The sequence below is a fragment of the Colletotrichum karsti genome (assembly GCF_011947395.1).
Source record: "Colletotrichum karsti strain CkLH20 chromosome Unknown Scaffold23, whole genome shotgun sequence".
NCBI classification, from domain to species: domain Eukaryota; kingdom Fungi; phylum Ascomycota; class Sordariomycetes; order Glomerellales; family Glomerellaceae; genus Colletotrichum; species Colletotrichum karsti.
Window position 1 is genome coordinate 291,160 of NW_024065923.1, and position 15,149 is coordinate 306,308.

Genomic DNA, 15,149 nt, shown 5'->3' on the forward strand with positions numbered 1-15,149 from the left:
CCAAATTGAACACTTAATAAACATGAGCGTCTCCTGAAAGCTCTGCAACACCTCGGTCTTCATTCTCACGTGCCAACAATTCCGATATTCCGACATTTCTGGTTCCGTTTCCGGCTTCGCACTCGTTCAGCAACGCGTTAAAAACGTGGCACTGACTTCCCGTGAAACTCTGTCAGCCCAATTTCTTCTTTCGAGCTTCTTCAAGGCCAATTCCGGCATCTCATCGTCCAATAAGACAACACCTCCAGTCCGAACCGAGGTTTGTCCTCTTGACAGCCCAGGGAACCTGTCTTACACGACTACCGAAGCAACTGCCGGCGGGCGCATGTCTGATAATTGTCTCTGTTGAAACCTGATGATGCTAATATCAACGACATACATTCCATTCAGGGAAATAGACTGTTATCTCACACAAGGCTATGTTGGCTTCACACAAATACATATACGGGGAAAGAAGTCGTTTATGCACGGCTTGTACAGGCTGCTCGCGTTGAGCTTTTGTGATAGCTTCATCATATAACTTTGGTAAAATCAATTTACTTTCGTCTTAGACCCATCTCAATATGACACCAAATCTTCTTGCAAGAGACAAGCAATACTATAAGCTTGACATCACCGACAATCTACCTCCCGGCACGGACAGCATACTTCAATTTGAACTCGAACCACGACAACCGAGGCCACCACCTCCCCCCAAGAGACCGGTTCCAGAATGGCCGCCTGAAGCGGAAAGAAAAGGAAAATGGATCTCCAAGTATCTAGACAAAGTAAGCACACGTTGTAATCTCAGATGCCGCCCCTGACGTTGATTCTCATCGTCCGACAGCTCGATCCAGAAACAGAATACGACCAAATCGTGAAAACGGCAATCTTCTTCATGGCAAATTCCTTCGCCTTTTCAGCAGGATATGCGTCGACTTTCATCCACCTGGTCCAAACTCCCGCCGGAGCCGCCGCGGTGCACCAGACCGCCAAAGCCTATCGCCGCGGTCACCAGCGGTTTTTTGAGACCCAAGATTACTTCCTCGACTGGATGTGGTACGGAAGCGGCTCCGAAATAAGCATAAAACGCCTCGAGAGCGTGAATAAGATCCACGCGAGCGTCTGGAAGCAAGTGCCCGGCGCTTATAGTCATCCCTGGGAAGGCGAGATGGCCATTATTGGCGCGGCGTACTTCGAGACTTATCTGCGCAAGTTGACAGGGGCGAGGAGAAAGGAGCCGCACCCGAACGTCCAGAGGGCGTGGCCGGAATGGGGGGAACGGGTGTGCGCCCTCTTGAGAACAGAGCCTGCGGATGGGTCGCGCAGCTTTGGTGTCAACTTTCCGAGAACTTGGGAAGAGCTTGAGGGTTTCTATCTGTGGTTTCAGAGGATTCCTATGGAGACGTACACCAATGAGGAAGATAGTAGAAAGGCACATGATGCTTCGGAGGCGTTCTTGAGACAGTTCAGTATGCTTTGGTTCCCGAGGTGAGTGCCCGCAAGATGGAGCAGGACTAGCTAACGTTTTCAGACGATTCCAATGGCTGGGTCGACAGGTTGTGTTGACAGTGATACCGGCTCAGGTCCGAGAGCATAACCGGATTGGACACCCGAACCCCTTGGCAGAGACGCTTGTTAAATTCGCGATTAAGATCTACTTGGACGTAAAAGATGCTTTGCCGGATCCTGTGAGACCTGTCTTTTCCGACGAGTATCATGCGGCTAAAGGAGTGAATTGGAACAAGACAGACATCAAGGCGGAGGCAGAGTGGACGCGTCGAGACCAGATCACCAATGCTGTCATGGTTGCAATGGTGTTAGTGTTCGGGCTGGGTTTGTTCCTAAGAATCTAAAGTACTTGAAGTGTACCTAGAATGCACAGTGATTCATTTCAAGTTTCGAACGCTCATCAGCCGCAGCTTTACTCGACCCTGGGCTCGCATCTTGATTTCATCTTGTATTACGATGTCTAGTATTGTAGTTGGTCAACCTGTTAGCTTGTTAATGCAGTACGCATCCTCGCGCGTACTGGGTAACTTGTGTGGCTTTGCTAAGATGATTCACAGTCTTAGCCTATCAAATTCCTGTTGCTCAGCTGTCAGCAACAACACCAATGATGTGAACCGTTCTGCTTACGAGGCGACGTGCGGGGGAAACTTCATCGCACGATTGGTTGAGAGACTCGATGTCGATGATTGCCTGCAGCCTGATTTGGCAGCCCAACATTCATATTGATGGATGCTAGGCATCCATCATGACCCCGCTTCTGCCAAAACATCCTTCAATCATCCACCCCTGTGCTTCGTTTGCTTGACATCAATCACTCCGACGGTGATCGAGTACATATCTACAGGCCAGACTTGGTCATTCACGATGTTATCGTACACCTATCGGGCTTTATCGCCTGGCTGTATCCGCCTGCTTCGCCTCAGTCCGCATGAAGATGAATCTGCCCCAGTACATTGCCGCCTTTTCGAGTACTCTCTCTCGCCCCCAAGACGAGGAACTCACCTTTACGAAGCTCTGTCGTATTGCTGGGGCTCTCCCACAAAGTCTCAGACAGTCTTTACCGACGAGGGCTCTCTACAAGTCACAGAAAACCTCCATGCGGCACTCTTGCGCCTGCGAGATCCTAGTCTCGAACGAGTTATCTGGATAGACGCCATCTGTATCAACCAGAACGACGTGGATGAAAAAGGTCAGCAGGTTCAACTAATGGCAGAGATTTATGCCAGAGCAAGCCGTGTTGTTGTCTGGCTTGAGAACATGACCGGCGACCCCCTGATTAACAGCGAGTTGGAGGCCAATGGTCAAGAAGCACTTCAAGCCTTGGAGGCTGCTGCAGGAGTTGCGATTGAATCGCTGAGCACATCTTCCCGTTCAAGACCTGTCGGGTATTGGGGAACAAAGCTGGCGGTTGAGAAGTTATTCGAGCGAGCGTGGTTTCGACGCATTTGGGTGAGTAATGATCGTAGATAAGCAGAAAGTTGATGTTTGCTCCTAACAATGTATTTTCAGGTACTTCAAGAGGTTGCCGCCGCCCGAAATATTCTGATCATGTGCAAATCCGCGGAGATCGATGGCCAGGCATTCTGTCTGGGTTTTGACCGACTCGATTTATTTCTTGAAGACAAAGACAGTTATATGAGAGCGCATTCCGCTGTTTCTCTCATGAGAGGTGCCACAATTCGTTCCAAGTGCGCAGTCAGTGGTTCCCGCGGGATCTCTCTCCAGATTTTGCCCCTCCGACGTTTGGTGGAGTTGTACCATATTCGGGAGGCCACTGACGTTCGGGACATGGTGTATGCATTGCTTGGCATGAGTACTGATACGCCTGTTGGCCTGGTCCCCGATTACAGGATCTCGTGGAAAGATCTATTTGGTCGACTCGTGAGGTCACTCCTTTCCGAGGACATTTCTGTAACTACGTACAACGAGCATACGACTGCAGTGATCAAAAGCAAAGGCTGCATTCTAGGTGAATTGCGGCGCCGTCGAACCGAGAGCGATTGGGGTGGCCAACAGGAAGTGTATGTCGATTGGTTTCGATCCGAACATTACTACCATGGAAGTTCTGGGCCCAGATGGGAGTCAATGAACCTCCAGGAAACGACGAAGCACGTTGAGGATGGCGACTTCATCTGCCTCCTGCAAGGCGCACTGCTTCCCACAATCGTCAGACTACACAAAGACTATTGTTCTATCATCGCAATTGCCATCGATGCAGAAGTGGACACCGCCGCACTTTCTGGTCCGTGGCTGAATTCATGGCGTAACAAAACGCAGTTCGAATTTCTACTTGTCTGGGAGTGGAAAACTTCAGGCGAAAAAGCCGTACAAGACTCGACATTCGACAGTTTTCTGAGTAACCGAGGCTTAAGTTGCATCAATCTGGGAATGCTAGATGACTTGAACATCACGCTAATGCTTCTGGAAGCCAGGCGAAGTGCCCTGGGAATGGGAAAGCTTCTCTCGTTGATGGCAACTTACGAAGATGCCGGGCAAAGCCAGCATTCCATTGCCGTCGCTGCAAGGAGACTTTTCGACCAGAAGTTCCAGCGCGGACATCTTTCGCTCCCTAATATTGGATGGGATCAGAAGACAATGCTGAGCAGCTTCATTGGCAAAATTGAACGCAATGCCGACGTGACGGAAGATCTTGTGATAGAAGCCGCTTCATTAGACAGCATGGATCCAATGGTGTTACTACTTGAAGCGCGTGGAAATCGCATCACCATTACAGAAAACATTCTTGCAGCGGCAGCAAGAAACGGGAGCTGCGGCGAAGTTATTACCAGACTTCTCTTAAAGCACGCAAAGGATGAAATCACCATTTCAGACAACATTCTTGCGGCAACAATGGGTAACACAGGAAGCAACCAAGAGGGAGAAAATGTTTTGAAATGTCTTCTTCTTGATGGAAAAGGACGAATTGCAATCACAGAAGGCGCTTTCATAACAATGGCGAGAAATGAAAGGAGCGTAGGAGTTTTAGCACTTCTCCTCGAAAATGGGGAGGATCAGATCACCATCACAGAAGACATTCTTCTGGCAGCAGCAAAGAACGAACGATTTGGTAGAAAAGTTATGGAACTTCTCCTTAGGCGTAAAGGGGACCAAATTATCATCACTGAGAACGTTATTCTGGCAGCAGCAGCCAATAGGACAGGCAGTTCCATCATGGCCGCTCTGTTCGAGGAGAAACTGGACCAAGTTACAATCACTGAGAACATTCTCGTGGCAGTAGCATTGAACCACAATGCTTTCGGCATCATGCCACTACTCCTTACGCAGAAAGGGGTCCAGGTGACCATTACTGAGAACATTCTCATAAACCTACTGGCGAATCGTTGTTCTGAATTCACCATAAAAATCATCCTGAAGAAAAAAGGGAACGAAATCACCGTCACTAAGAAAATACTCGAGGCCGCACAAGACCCTGAAATGAGGGCCCTTCTCCTCGAGCACAGCAGAAGAAAGAAACATTACAGAAGACTTCCGACATCTACAAAGCAAAAGCAGGGTGCTTTTTCAGGATGACACTGGCCGGGACGACTTGCGGAGCCGGACTATGAGGAGTTTTTTACAGGATGTGTTCTTGGATGTTGGGATGCTCTCCGGCTGAACGTGGGAAGGAGGACAAGCTGTCGTTGCTAAGGATGGAAAGAACGCGATGCCGCTGGGTTCCACACTTAGACGTTGTCAAGGATATTTTGAGTCTGAAATTCGAAAGTTGGCAATAGTTGGGTTAGTCGGCGCGTGTGCAATGTTTTCTTTCAAATATGGATCATGTAATTCCCCAGCATGCCCCTCGTTCCTAGGTTGTCTCAACTATACTGAGCCATTGGCCCCTTCCCTGGAACAACGGAGTGATGCAGAGGGCACATAATTGACAAAATCGGGGTATCTTTTCTACAGCGACTGACTGACTGACTGCTGAACGTGCTCAACCCGCCCTCCAACCGCCACAATCTTTTTTTAGTTTTTTTTCGTCGTAGTTTGCCCCTTTCATCTAGCCACATCCCATCTTCTGGCTTCGCAGCATACGTCTTCCCCGACAAATGGTATACGCTTCTCATTCAAAATCATCTTTCCCTCCACAAGAAGGGGGATACGCGCCGGACACTGGGCCATGTCCGAATCGTTTCCCCGTGTTAAAACTTTAAAGTCACACCTTTGCTACGCCCCAACAGTCTGTGCTGGCTTCCTGTGGGGTGGTAATCAGGAGCCCCCTCGAGGGCTGCCGTTGGCGGGTTGTTTGCGGTTCATGAGACCGCTGAAGAAGGCTTGCAGTTTGTCGTTGTCCATCTCGTCGGGGTTCTCATCCGCGGTGTCAGCGGGTGGTGTAGTCGGTTCCTGTGCAGAGCTGTATGCCTGACGGTCCTGTATTCCGTTAGTCCCGTGTCTCGTCACCGACAGACTCAGCCCGGTGCTCACCTTAAGCCGCTGCACCATGTCGTCGGCATCTACCTGGATGCCTCCCATGTTGAACTGTACAGGTCCGATATGCTGGCTGACTTTGCCGTCGCCCTGCCTAAGCGTTTGGCCAAGATCAGGCTCATCCGTCCGCTGGCCCGTTCTCGACTTGGCCGCGTCCGCCTTCTTGTCCTCGGCGCTCCTGCTGCGGTATTGCTCGAGCGTCTGCAAGCTTGAACCCAAGAACTCTTGCGTGTCCGTTGATGACATCTCCAGCTGTGAGGCATCTGCGTCGCGTCCTGTGAAGGAGATGGCACTGCCAGCGCTGCTGAGATCGCGAATCCAGTCCTCGAAGGGGGCGACGGCGGAGGACCAGACCTCGCCGTTGTAATCTCCGTCCGCCTTGGCTCTCTGAATGGTGTTGAGGCCCTCGGTCGTCATCGGGGGTGAGGGGAAGGTAGACTGCAGGTCGTGGGACCAGCCCTGGCTCGTGGTTTCTACATCGAAGCCGTCGCGCAGCACGCGGATCTTGCCCCAAGAGTCCCAGTTTGGGGGGACGAGGATCTTATCCCTGTCGATCACGTTGTGCTTGAGCGGTTGGCGCTTTAGGAGGGAGGTAATGCCTAGGCTAGAATGTACCAGGCTCGGTATGGATGAGGGGACATTCGGTGTGGTGTAAATAAGAGAAGCGCCGTCTGCGGAGTGTTAGCTAGAGCTTTCAATAACGAGTGGCTCACGTACGTCTCAGCAAAACAGTTCGGAGATATTGTAGTACTTGGTCGAAGTCGCCCTCTTTCCAGCCCTGTGTCTTTTCCAGCTGCTCCATCTTCTCTGCCTGCAAGGTAGTCAGTACTTGCAAGTCTCTTTCCAGCTGTTGTGTTTCTCACATTTTGGCAAACCACACATAGCGGCAGTCCGATACCTTCCTCCCATTCGCCAGGGCCGAGAGGCAACGCTACATCACCTTCGCTCGTCGTGGCTCCTGTGCCGTCGAGGTTTGTCGAACCGCCGCCTCTACCCCTGTCCCGCCAGCTGACCATTACTTCTTCCATCGCCGCTTGACACTCATGGCTCGAGTTCTCCAAAATGCTCCGCATGAACAGAATCCATTCTCGCAGTTGCCGCATCCAGAGGTGTGGTGTAGACCAGTCCAGCAGTACAACCATTAGGGTATTCGGTATTGTCTCGGGCGTGATTAGGGGTTGGATGAGTTTCGGGAAAGCTTCTGATGGCGTCGACAGCATGTAGAGGGAAATTCTCGCCAGTATATCTGTCCAAAGTCAGCACCAGGCTCGCGACACCATGTCGGGAGCTCCCCCACGCACCTTCTTGATCGGCATCCAGCACATCGTAATAAGTGTAACCCAGAGCGAAGCTGTTTGCGACAGGCGGTGTCTTAGAGCTCTGTCGGTCCAGGCTCCGCTTCTCGCTGCTGTGCGACAAGGACTCGATAAACTCCCGCTGCGAGTCGGGGTTGCCGCCGAGCACGATCATGTTCTTCTCCGGTAACCGCTTGCCGCTGGCGACGTTGTCGAGCATGGAGCTCCAGAGGTCCTTTTTCTCGCCATTGCGCCCGTCCGACTGCGTCGAGGCCGAGGTGTACGTCGACACCCTATTCGCACTTGCCGTCATGTTTGTGGTTGTTGGAGAGAACGCATGGGGGGAGCGAACGAGGCGGGGGGGCTTTTCGTGGGTCCGGAGACGGGAATGTGGTGTTCTTGGTTCGGGGCGGTCGGTGGGTTGAGAGTGGACAGCTTTATGCCGAGACAAACAAACGCGTCGTCGCTCAGAAATCGCGACTCAGGAGACTGGAGAGTTGGCTTTGGGTCACGGGACTCGCCAGGGCGGGTAGAAGCTGCAAACTAGTCGGAAACGCAGGCTTGAGAGACACGGAATATTATCACGAGAAGCTGGAGATCTGCCTCGAGCAGCTGGACCAGAGACTCGCGGAACAGGTAGTCCTGTCTTAATGCCCCTTCATCAAAGTGTCGGGGAATTTCCAGCGCCGGACCGGCTGTTTTCCCGACGCCTAAATGTGCGGTGGGCGGCTCAGCGCGCTAACGAAACGCCAATTTAGGGGTGTCTTGGGCCGAGCTTGGGGGAAATGACGCACTGACGGTTGCTACGCAAGCGACCTTATCGACGTGAAGAGTGGAGCTGCAGTGAGCTTGCAACGCCATTTCTATCAGCCTTGCAGATTTGCTGGGTGCCTCGGCAGCCTTCTTCCCAAAAGTTGTCTCACGTCAACATCTTACTAGCAGAGGACATAGCTTCTGCCAATCTGCCAAGATGAACAAGATCCGCGCCATCCAGGAGTTGAATAAGAAGGAGATCGAACATGGAATGTGAGTAACGGCCCTACTCCCAATATCCGGACTGCGAACTGACAGAAACAGCTCCCCCGAAGGCTCCTGGCACGTCGACTACCGCGACACGGCCTACATCTATTTCGGCGGTCTTCCCTACGAGATGTCCGAAGGCGACGTAATCACAATCTTCTCCCAGTTCGGCGAGCCTGTGTGGCTCAAGCTTGCCCGCGACAAGGAGACGGGCAAGTCCAAGGGCTTCGGATGGCTGAAGTACGAAGACCAGCGCAGCTGCGACCTCGCAGTCGACAACCTCGGCGGCGCGACGATCGGCAGCCGCATGATCAGCGTAGACCACGCGCGCTACAAGTTCCGCGACGACGAGGACCCGGATGAGGGCAAGGTGGACTGGGCGACTGTCTCGAAGCTCGAGGGCGACGGCGACAAGACGGACGAGGAGTCCGACGAAGAGGAGGAGGAGCGGCCGCAGCTGCCGGAGGAGAGGGAGCTTGCGCTTCTGATCAGAGACCACGATGACGACGATCCGATGAAGGAGTTCTTGATCGAGGAGAAGAAGAAGGAGATACAGGAGGCTTTGGCGCGGCGTGGGGACAAGTCTGAGAGGAGGAAGAAGCACAAACATCGTCACCGATCGCATCGGTCGCGGCGGCACGATAGTGACGAGGAGATGAGGGATGGTGACCGGGACGAGGATAGGCATCGCAGCCGAAGGTCTCACCGTGACGACACGCCAGAGGAGAGGGAGCGCAAGGACGGGGAGAGAGGTTTGCGCCGTGAGAGGCGACGCGACGATTCTCGTGACAAAGAGTCGACAAGGGATGACAAGAGTCGCCGAGATAGGGACCGATCCAAGGACCGGAGGAATCGCGACCGCGGGCGAGACGATGATCGTAGAAGGGAGCGTCGCCATCGTGATCGTGACGACTCGGAAGAACGCCACCACAGAAGACACAGAGATCGCGACGAGGAGCCGCGGCACAAGAGGAGAACAAGAAGCAGGTCGCCATAGTTTCGGAGATGATGTAATTTTGTAATGAAAAGAGCGCTGCTATCGCTGATACCCTTTGAATGCCTAGTCCCTTGATGATCCCGTAAAACGCCTGCCATGACCGAAAACCTGTTGACATGAGCTTCGTAGCCTTTCAACTCATCCACGACAATAATTGGAGTTGACGTCGAGGTTCTTCTTCCCTAGGGTACACTGCCCAAGTATCTCTTCCATCCTTCTCGGGTAACATATCGTCGCCCATCTTCGCCCTTGGTGATGATAAATTTTTCCCACTTGGCGTCTCGCCCAGCGCCAACAACAGCCAAGCTGTCCTCGTTGATCCATCCGATGACGCCCTTTTGCGGTTTCTTCATCCCAGTTCTGGTCTCGTCTCCGGTAATAAGGGAATCGTCACCCGCCTCGAATGGGGCCGATGCAAACGAGTAGACGTCTGAAAATAATCTAGGCAGTAAGGGAACCTTGCCCAGGAAGCCCCATCTACCTTTTCCGTCGTCACCTGGCCTTCCCGCAAGAATGCCCGATCCTGCCATGGACGCCGATGGACTAGTCGGCGCAGTCGCAGGCTTGTTGGGATGTGGAACATCGAAAACATGCAAGGTGGACTTGTCCGATGTGCAAGCCAGTTTTGTTCCCTCCGGACTGAAGCCCAGAGAGAATATTGTTGCAGGGTCCACGCCTCTGCGCAGCTCAACCAGCTTGGCGCAGTTAGTTGTTGCAAATACTCTGATTAAGGTGCCTGTTTCGCTGGCGGTGGCCAACAACTCTCCATCTGAGCTCAGGACGAGAGCTCTCAGCGCCGATGAATGCGCTGGGATGATGCTGACGTTGCCGGTGCTCGTGTGGACGAGTTGAACCTGGCCTACCGTTCTACCGGGGAAAGCGATCATCTTTTCCGACATGCAGCAGAGCCCTAAGGGATTGTTTGCAGTCTCATAGACAGCCTGAAGGTCAGGCAACTTGGCAAAAGAGTAAAAACGAACGCTGTGCTCGAGCACGACGACGATGCGATTGCGGCTGATGCGGACGCCTCGTACGGGCATAAGGGAAGCGATCTCGATAGCGATCTTGCCCTTGGCGTCGTCCCAAACTATGGTCTGCACCTTTTTAGATGTCGATGTCAACGAGAGGGGCGGGGATTCGTACTTTATTAATGCTGAATTTTGGTGGTTTGCCGCCGCCGACCATGGCGAGGTAGTTGGTGGTTCCCATCATCTCAACGAGACCAATGCCGCCGTTGAATTCTGCATGATCCTTAGCCGGGCTCATCATGGCTTCGAACGGCATGAGTACGAACCTCTCGATCCCTTCAGTAGACATGACTTTGTGTGAAAGACTGGACGATATCAGTGGGTGATTTGCTACTGGAAGCTAGCGACCATACTGCAGATTCCGGTGTTGAGGCCCACAGAGAAGCAACTGGCATCGCTGTTGAAGGCAACCGATAAAACAGTGTTCATAGGCACCGTCTCTATGGGGGGCCGCGTATTCATTTTCGGTGAAGAGAGATGAGACTGGCGATCTGTAAGTCGATATCGCGAAGCGATCGTAGTCTGTGCGACGATGAGGGGCGCGGTTGCAAGGGATGGAGATGCAGGCGCACAGCCGGTCGACCGAGCTAATGCTGTGTTATTTGCTGATGCTATTCGCTATGATTTCATGTCTGATAGAAGTTCCTCGTGAAGTGAAAGAGAGGCGACCGGAGGATGGTTGACGATGCTCTGGACCCTGCTGAATGACAGTCGTTGCTTCAGCGGGTCACAGTCAGCTGGACAGCCGAGTCAGGAAGCTAGGAGAACCAACAGGGGCTATTGATAGGTGGACGTCTGCAGTCAAACAGTGTCCGGAGTGATGCTTTATGAATCCTCTGGAAAAGCGACGGTGTTTGTTGGTTGTCAAAGTCTGAGATTGATGCGATGAAGAAACAAGATCCCGTGGTTAATGTCTCACCAAAAACTCAGCCAGAGTGAAGACGACCTGGAAATGAGGTACCTCAGCAGCCGCAGAAAGAACGAGTGGCCGGTGAGGTGCCGTTGATGGACGGATGGTTGAAGGTGGCCAGGCATACAAGTTTTGCCAGCTGGCAAGCCAAGCTGACACCTCTTTGGCAGCACCAACGCGAAACATGTTTGGCCTTGCTGGGCAAACAGACGCGTTGCAGCCTTCAGGCACCTGCCAACGACCGTAGAGCTGCAGCACGGACCACTCCTAGTCTCGTGACCTGTCACCCTTCTTTCCCTTCTTTCCCCCAAAATTGCCCGAGGATCCCCCGCTGCCCAAACCAAGCCTCAAAAGGATTAGCGTCAAATTTGGGGGAAAGGAGCGTGGGCCGGGGAGTTGATGGGCCCCTGAATTGGGCGTGCAACAGCAAGCAGCGTTGGCCGTCAATTGGCTGAGGACAACTTGGGGACCTCCTGCCGCAACATTTTGTGTGAAATTGCATTTTCCAACAGCCGTCGGTCAAGACCCTCCCGTCCCCTTTAGCACCTGCACCTCCTGTCCGACCCCCCCAGGTCCATTCCACTACAACGACACTTGGGATCCAGCACTTCTTTCGTTCCGTCCACACGACACGACACGACAAGACGCTCGTTGTCCCTTTCAACGCCAATTCACCTTTCTTTCTCGCCTGTCGTTGACTTGGTCGACGACTTCTCTCACCGACCGCGTTCGAGTCCAGCCGTTACACCTCAACCGTCGTCGTATGTTTGCCCGCCTCCCCTGAATTGGACCTTCTTGGCCCCCATCAACGTTTCCTTCGAGCCTCGAGAAGCCACCACCACTGCCTCAATGCATCTATACCCTCGAATCTGTACAGCTGCTAATCACCAACGTTACCACAGAAGATGATGCGCAGAAAGAAGAACGTGAAGAAGGGAATCCAGTTCTGTTTGATGGTCTGCGGAGCATCAGGCACTGGTACGTCGTCCTACACTCGATCTCCGAGTCCCATTGATTGACATCCGCCTTTTACAGGAAGAACGACCTTCGTCAACACTCTCTGCGGCAAGGGCGTGCTGGGCCACAAGGAGGCAGACGATCCCAACAGCGCGTCTGTCGAAGATGGTGTCAAGATCAAGCCTATCACCGTCGGTTTGTGCTCACCGCGTCACATCGTTCATCAATGGAGCAACACGCTAACCAATACGCAGAGTTGGAGCTGGACGAGGAGGGCACTCGCATTTCTCTGACGATTGTCGACACCCCCGGCTTTGGTGACCAGATTGACAATGAGGCCAGGTACGGCGTCCCAGAAACACTTGCTACCTCCTTTTGCTAATCCGCAATAGCTTCTCCGAGATTGTCGGCTACCTCGAGAGACAATACGACGACATTTTGGCCGAGGAGTCCCGTATTAAGCGTAACCCCCGATTCAGGGACAACCGTGTCCACGCCATGCTGTACTTCATCACGCCCACTGGTCACGGGTGAGTTCAACAAAGCGACGTCTGCCATTGGAAGATGCTAACACACGCCCAGTCTCCGTGAGCTGGATATCGAGTTGATGAAGCGTCTCGCTCCCCGTGTCAACGTCATCCCCGTCATTGGTCGCGCCGACTCCCTGACTCCCGCTGAGCTTGCCGAGTCAAAGAAGCTGGTGATGGAGGATATCGAGCACTACCGCATTCCCGTCTACAACTTCCCTTACGATATCGAGGAGGATGACGAGGACACCGTCGAGGAGAACGCTGAGCTCAGAGGGCTCATGCCGTTCGCGATTGTCGGTTCCGAGGAGGTGGTCGAGATTGGCGGTCGTAAGGTTCGCGCCCGTCAATACCCCTGGGGTGTCGTCGAGGTCGACAACCCGCGCCACTCCGACTTCCTTGCCATCCGTTCCGCGCTCCTCCACAGCCACTTGGCCGATTTGAAGGAAATCACTCACGACTTCCTGTACGAAAACTACCGTACCGAGAAGCTCAGCAAGTCTGTTGAGGGTGGTGCTGGAGTGTACGTATTGTCCGATCCCCTTTCCCCGCAGCATGCACTGACCCACCATAGTGACTCGTCCATGAACCCTGAGGACCTCGCCTCGCAATCCGTGCGCCTCAAGGAGGAACAGCTGCGGCGCGAGGAGGAGAAGCTTCGCGAGATCGAGATCAAGGTCCAGCGCGAGATCAACGAGAAGCGCCAGGAGCTCTTGGCTCGCGAGTCCCAGCTCCGCGAGATCGAGGCCCGCATGCAAAGGGAAGCGTCCGCGGCAGCCGGCGGCCCGGCGGAAGCCAACGGCGACAACGAAGCCAACTAATTCACCTTTGGCCCTGCTTATGGTTACCCCGAAACTGCGACGTTGGTCTTTTTCTATACTGGCGTTGGTTTCCGTGCTGTGTTGAAAGAGAAAGAACATTATTCCCCCCATGCGAGTTCGTTTCTCTGACACGAAGATAAAACCCCAAAAAGGTCTACTACGAATGCGACGACTGGGAAGAGGCTGCCGGTTTGGTAGAGTTTGTGGGCGCGAGCGGTGTGTCGTCTTCAGGTGGTGGTTGAAGAGCTTCTGGGTGAGGTCAGCGGATGAGGGCGTAGGACGTCTGGATTTTGTTACCCGTCGATCTGCAACTCTTGTCCCGATTACACCGCCCAACCGCATCTTTCCGGCTGTGCCTTTGTAGCCCTTTTACTAACGCCCCCATTTTCATTTTCTCTTAGTGGACTTCTAATGCAGATATCAAATTACTTTACCGCTTCACCAAACATTCGTGTCGCTCTTGATGATTACTGTGTGAGGTAGCCAATCTGATTCACTACGTACGTAAATGACCTTGCGCCTAAGACTACCGCGAGCCCTGAAAAGAATGCCTGTCGATACACTGTCGATGCGTTGAAACAAAAGAACCACTTTCTATTAAATCCATTTTTGTGGGCTGTCACTTCCAATCTGTCGGTTCAACCTCCGCCCGCTCCGTCAACACATATCGCTTAGTTGTTCTGCTGACTGTTCAGGATGCGCAAAATGGCAAGGAACAGGTTGATAATGTCGAGGTACAAGCTGATGGCGGCGGCGATCTCCTCCTCGACATGGTGCTTGCGCATGACAAGCTGGGTGTCGACGAGGATGTAGGCGCTGAAGATCAAGGCAGCGAGACCGCCGTAGACGAGCTCGCCGGTGGAGCTGTAGGGGAAGAAGGCGGCCATGAAGCCGAACAGGACAAGACCCCAGAGGGCGCCGAAGAGGTAGGGCATCCAGGAGGTGAAGTCATATTTGGTCTGGCAGGCGAAGAGGGTGAGGAAGACGAAGATGCCGGCGGTCAGGACGACGGCGTTCAGGACGATCTCGGTCTTGTAGAAGGAGACGATGACGGAGATGGTGTAGGCTTCGGTCAGGGTGAAGAGGCCGAGGAAGAGCAGGTTCGTCGGGTAGGACTTGCGCTTCCAGTAGGTCAGGAGCATGAAGACGATGGAGCCGAGGAGCTGTGGCGCGTGATGTGTCAGTATGACAGTCGTGAGACTGGTGGGGGGTATTGGAAGGGAGCATACCGAAGCCCAGACGAGACCTGGGTGGGATTGGATCCATGTCTTGTAGCCCTCGCTCCAGAAGCTGAGGGCGGAGACGGCGCCGGTCGCGATGAGCTGGACGGTCAGGATGGCGTAGACCTTTCGGATGAACTGGTTGCGGATGTCGGTCGTCGCCTCGGCCACGGAGCCGCCGAACTGGAGGAGGAAGCGTGTGTTAGTCGGATTTCGAGTGTCGCGGAGATCGCGGAGGATAGGAGGAGGTCGCTTTCGCTCGGGCTTACCTTGAAGTCATCGGGGATGTCGTCGTCCTGGCTGCCGCGGGGGGCGCCGCCGCCGAAGAGGCGATCGGTGTCCTGGGCCGAGGAGGTGTCGGCCTGGTAGGCCGGGGGCGGCTGGGTGTAGCTCCTGCTGGCCTCGTCCGGGTCTTGGGTCGGGGCCTGGGTGTACTTTGCGGTTGAGGCCAT

General features: G+C 53.6%; 6 protein-coding genes across 6 annotated transcripts; 3 read left to right on the plus strand and 3 right to left on the minus strand.

Moving 5' to 3' along the window:
- Positions 1–563: 563 nt before the first annotated feature.
- CkaCkLH20_07357 (uncharacterized protein) lies at positions 564–1,835 on the plus strand (the record flags this gene model as incomplete). Its single annotated transcript, XM_038890074.1, has 3 exons — positions 564–767; positions 827–1,470; positions 1,514–1,835. 3 exons carry the CDS (start codon positions 564–566, stop codon positions 1,833–1,835), a joined length of 1,170 nt encoding a protein of 389 aa, XP_038744552.1.
- Positions 1,836–5,703: 3,868 nt separating this feature from the next.
- Positions 5,704–7,530, minus strand: CkaCkLH20_07358 (dynein light intermediate chain; the record flags this gene model as incomplete). Its single annotated transcript, XM_038890075.1, has 5 exons — positions 5,704–5,865; positions 5,920–6,593; positions 6,640–6,733; positions 6,786–7,168; positions 7,224–7,530. 5 exons carry the CDS (start codon positions 7,528–7,530, stop codon positions 5,704–5,706), a joined length of 1,620 nt encoding a protein of 539 aa, XP_038744553.1.
- Positions 7,531–8,187: 657 nt separating this feature from the next.
- Positions 8,188–9,234, plus strand: CkaCkLH20_07359 (uncharacterized protein; the record flags this gene model as incomplete). The annotated part of the gene is made up of 2 exons (XM_038890076.1): positions 8,188–8,243; positions 8,295–9,234. 2 exons carry the CDS (start codon positions 8,188–8,190, stop codon positions 9,232–9,234), a joined length of 996 nt encoding a protein of 331 aa, XP_038744554.1.
- A 182-nt stretch (positions 9,235–9,416) lies between these two features.
- On the minus strand, positions 9,417–10,551 carry CkaCkLH20_07360 (WD repeat domain-containing phosphoinositide-interacting protein 4; the record flags this gene model as incomplete). The annotated part of the gene is made up of 2 exons (XM_038890077.1): positions 9,417–10,328; positions 10,378–10,551. The coding sequence occupies 2 exons, from the start codon at positions 10,549–10,551 to the stop codon at positions 9,417–9,419; spliced, it is 1,086 nt and encodes a 361-aa protein (XP_038744555.1).
- A 1,526-nt stretch (positions 10,552–12,077) lies between these two features.
- Positions 12,078–13,477, plus strand: CkaCkLH20_07361 (septin; the record flags this gene model as incomplete). Its single annotated transcript, XM_038890078.1, has 6 exons — positions 12,078–12,150; positions 12,208–12,324; positions 12,384–12,471; positions 12,522–12,659; positions 12,712–13,179; positions 13,231–13,477. The coding sequence occupies 6 exons, from the start codon at positions 12,078–12,080 to the stop codon at positions 13,475–13,477; spliced, it is 1,131 nt and encodes a 376-aa protein (XP_038744556.1).
- A 671-nt stretch (positions 13,478–14,148) lies between these two features.
- Positions 14,149–15,149, minus strand: CkaCkLH20_07362 (uncharacterized protein; the record flags this gene model as incomplete). Its single annotated transcript, XM_038890079.1, has 3 exons — positions 14,149–14,640; positions 14,707–14,880; positions 14,967–15,149. The coding sequence occupies 3 exons, from the start codon at positions 15,147–15,149 to the stop codon at positions 14,149–14,151; spliced, it is 849 nt and encodes a 282-aa protein (XP_038744557.1).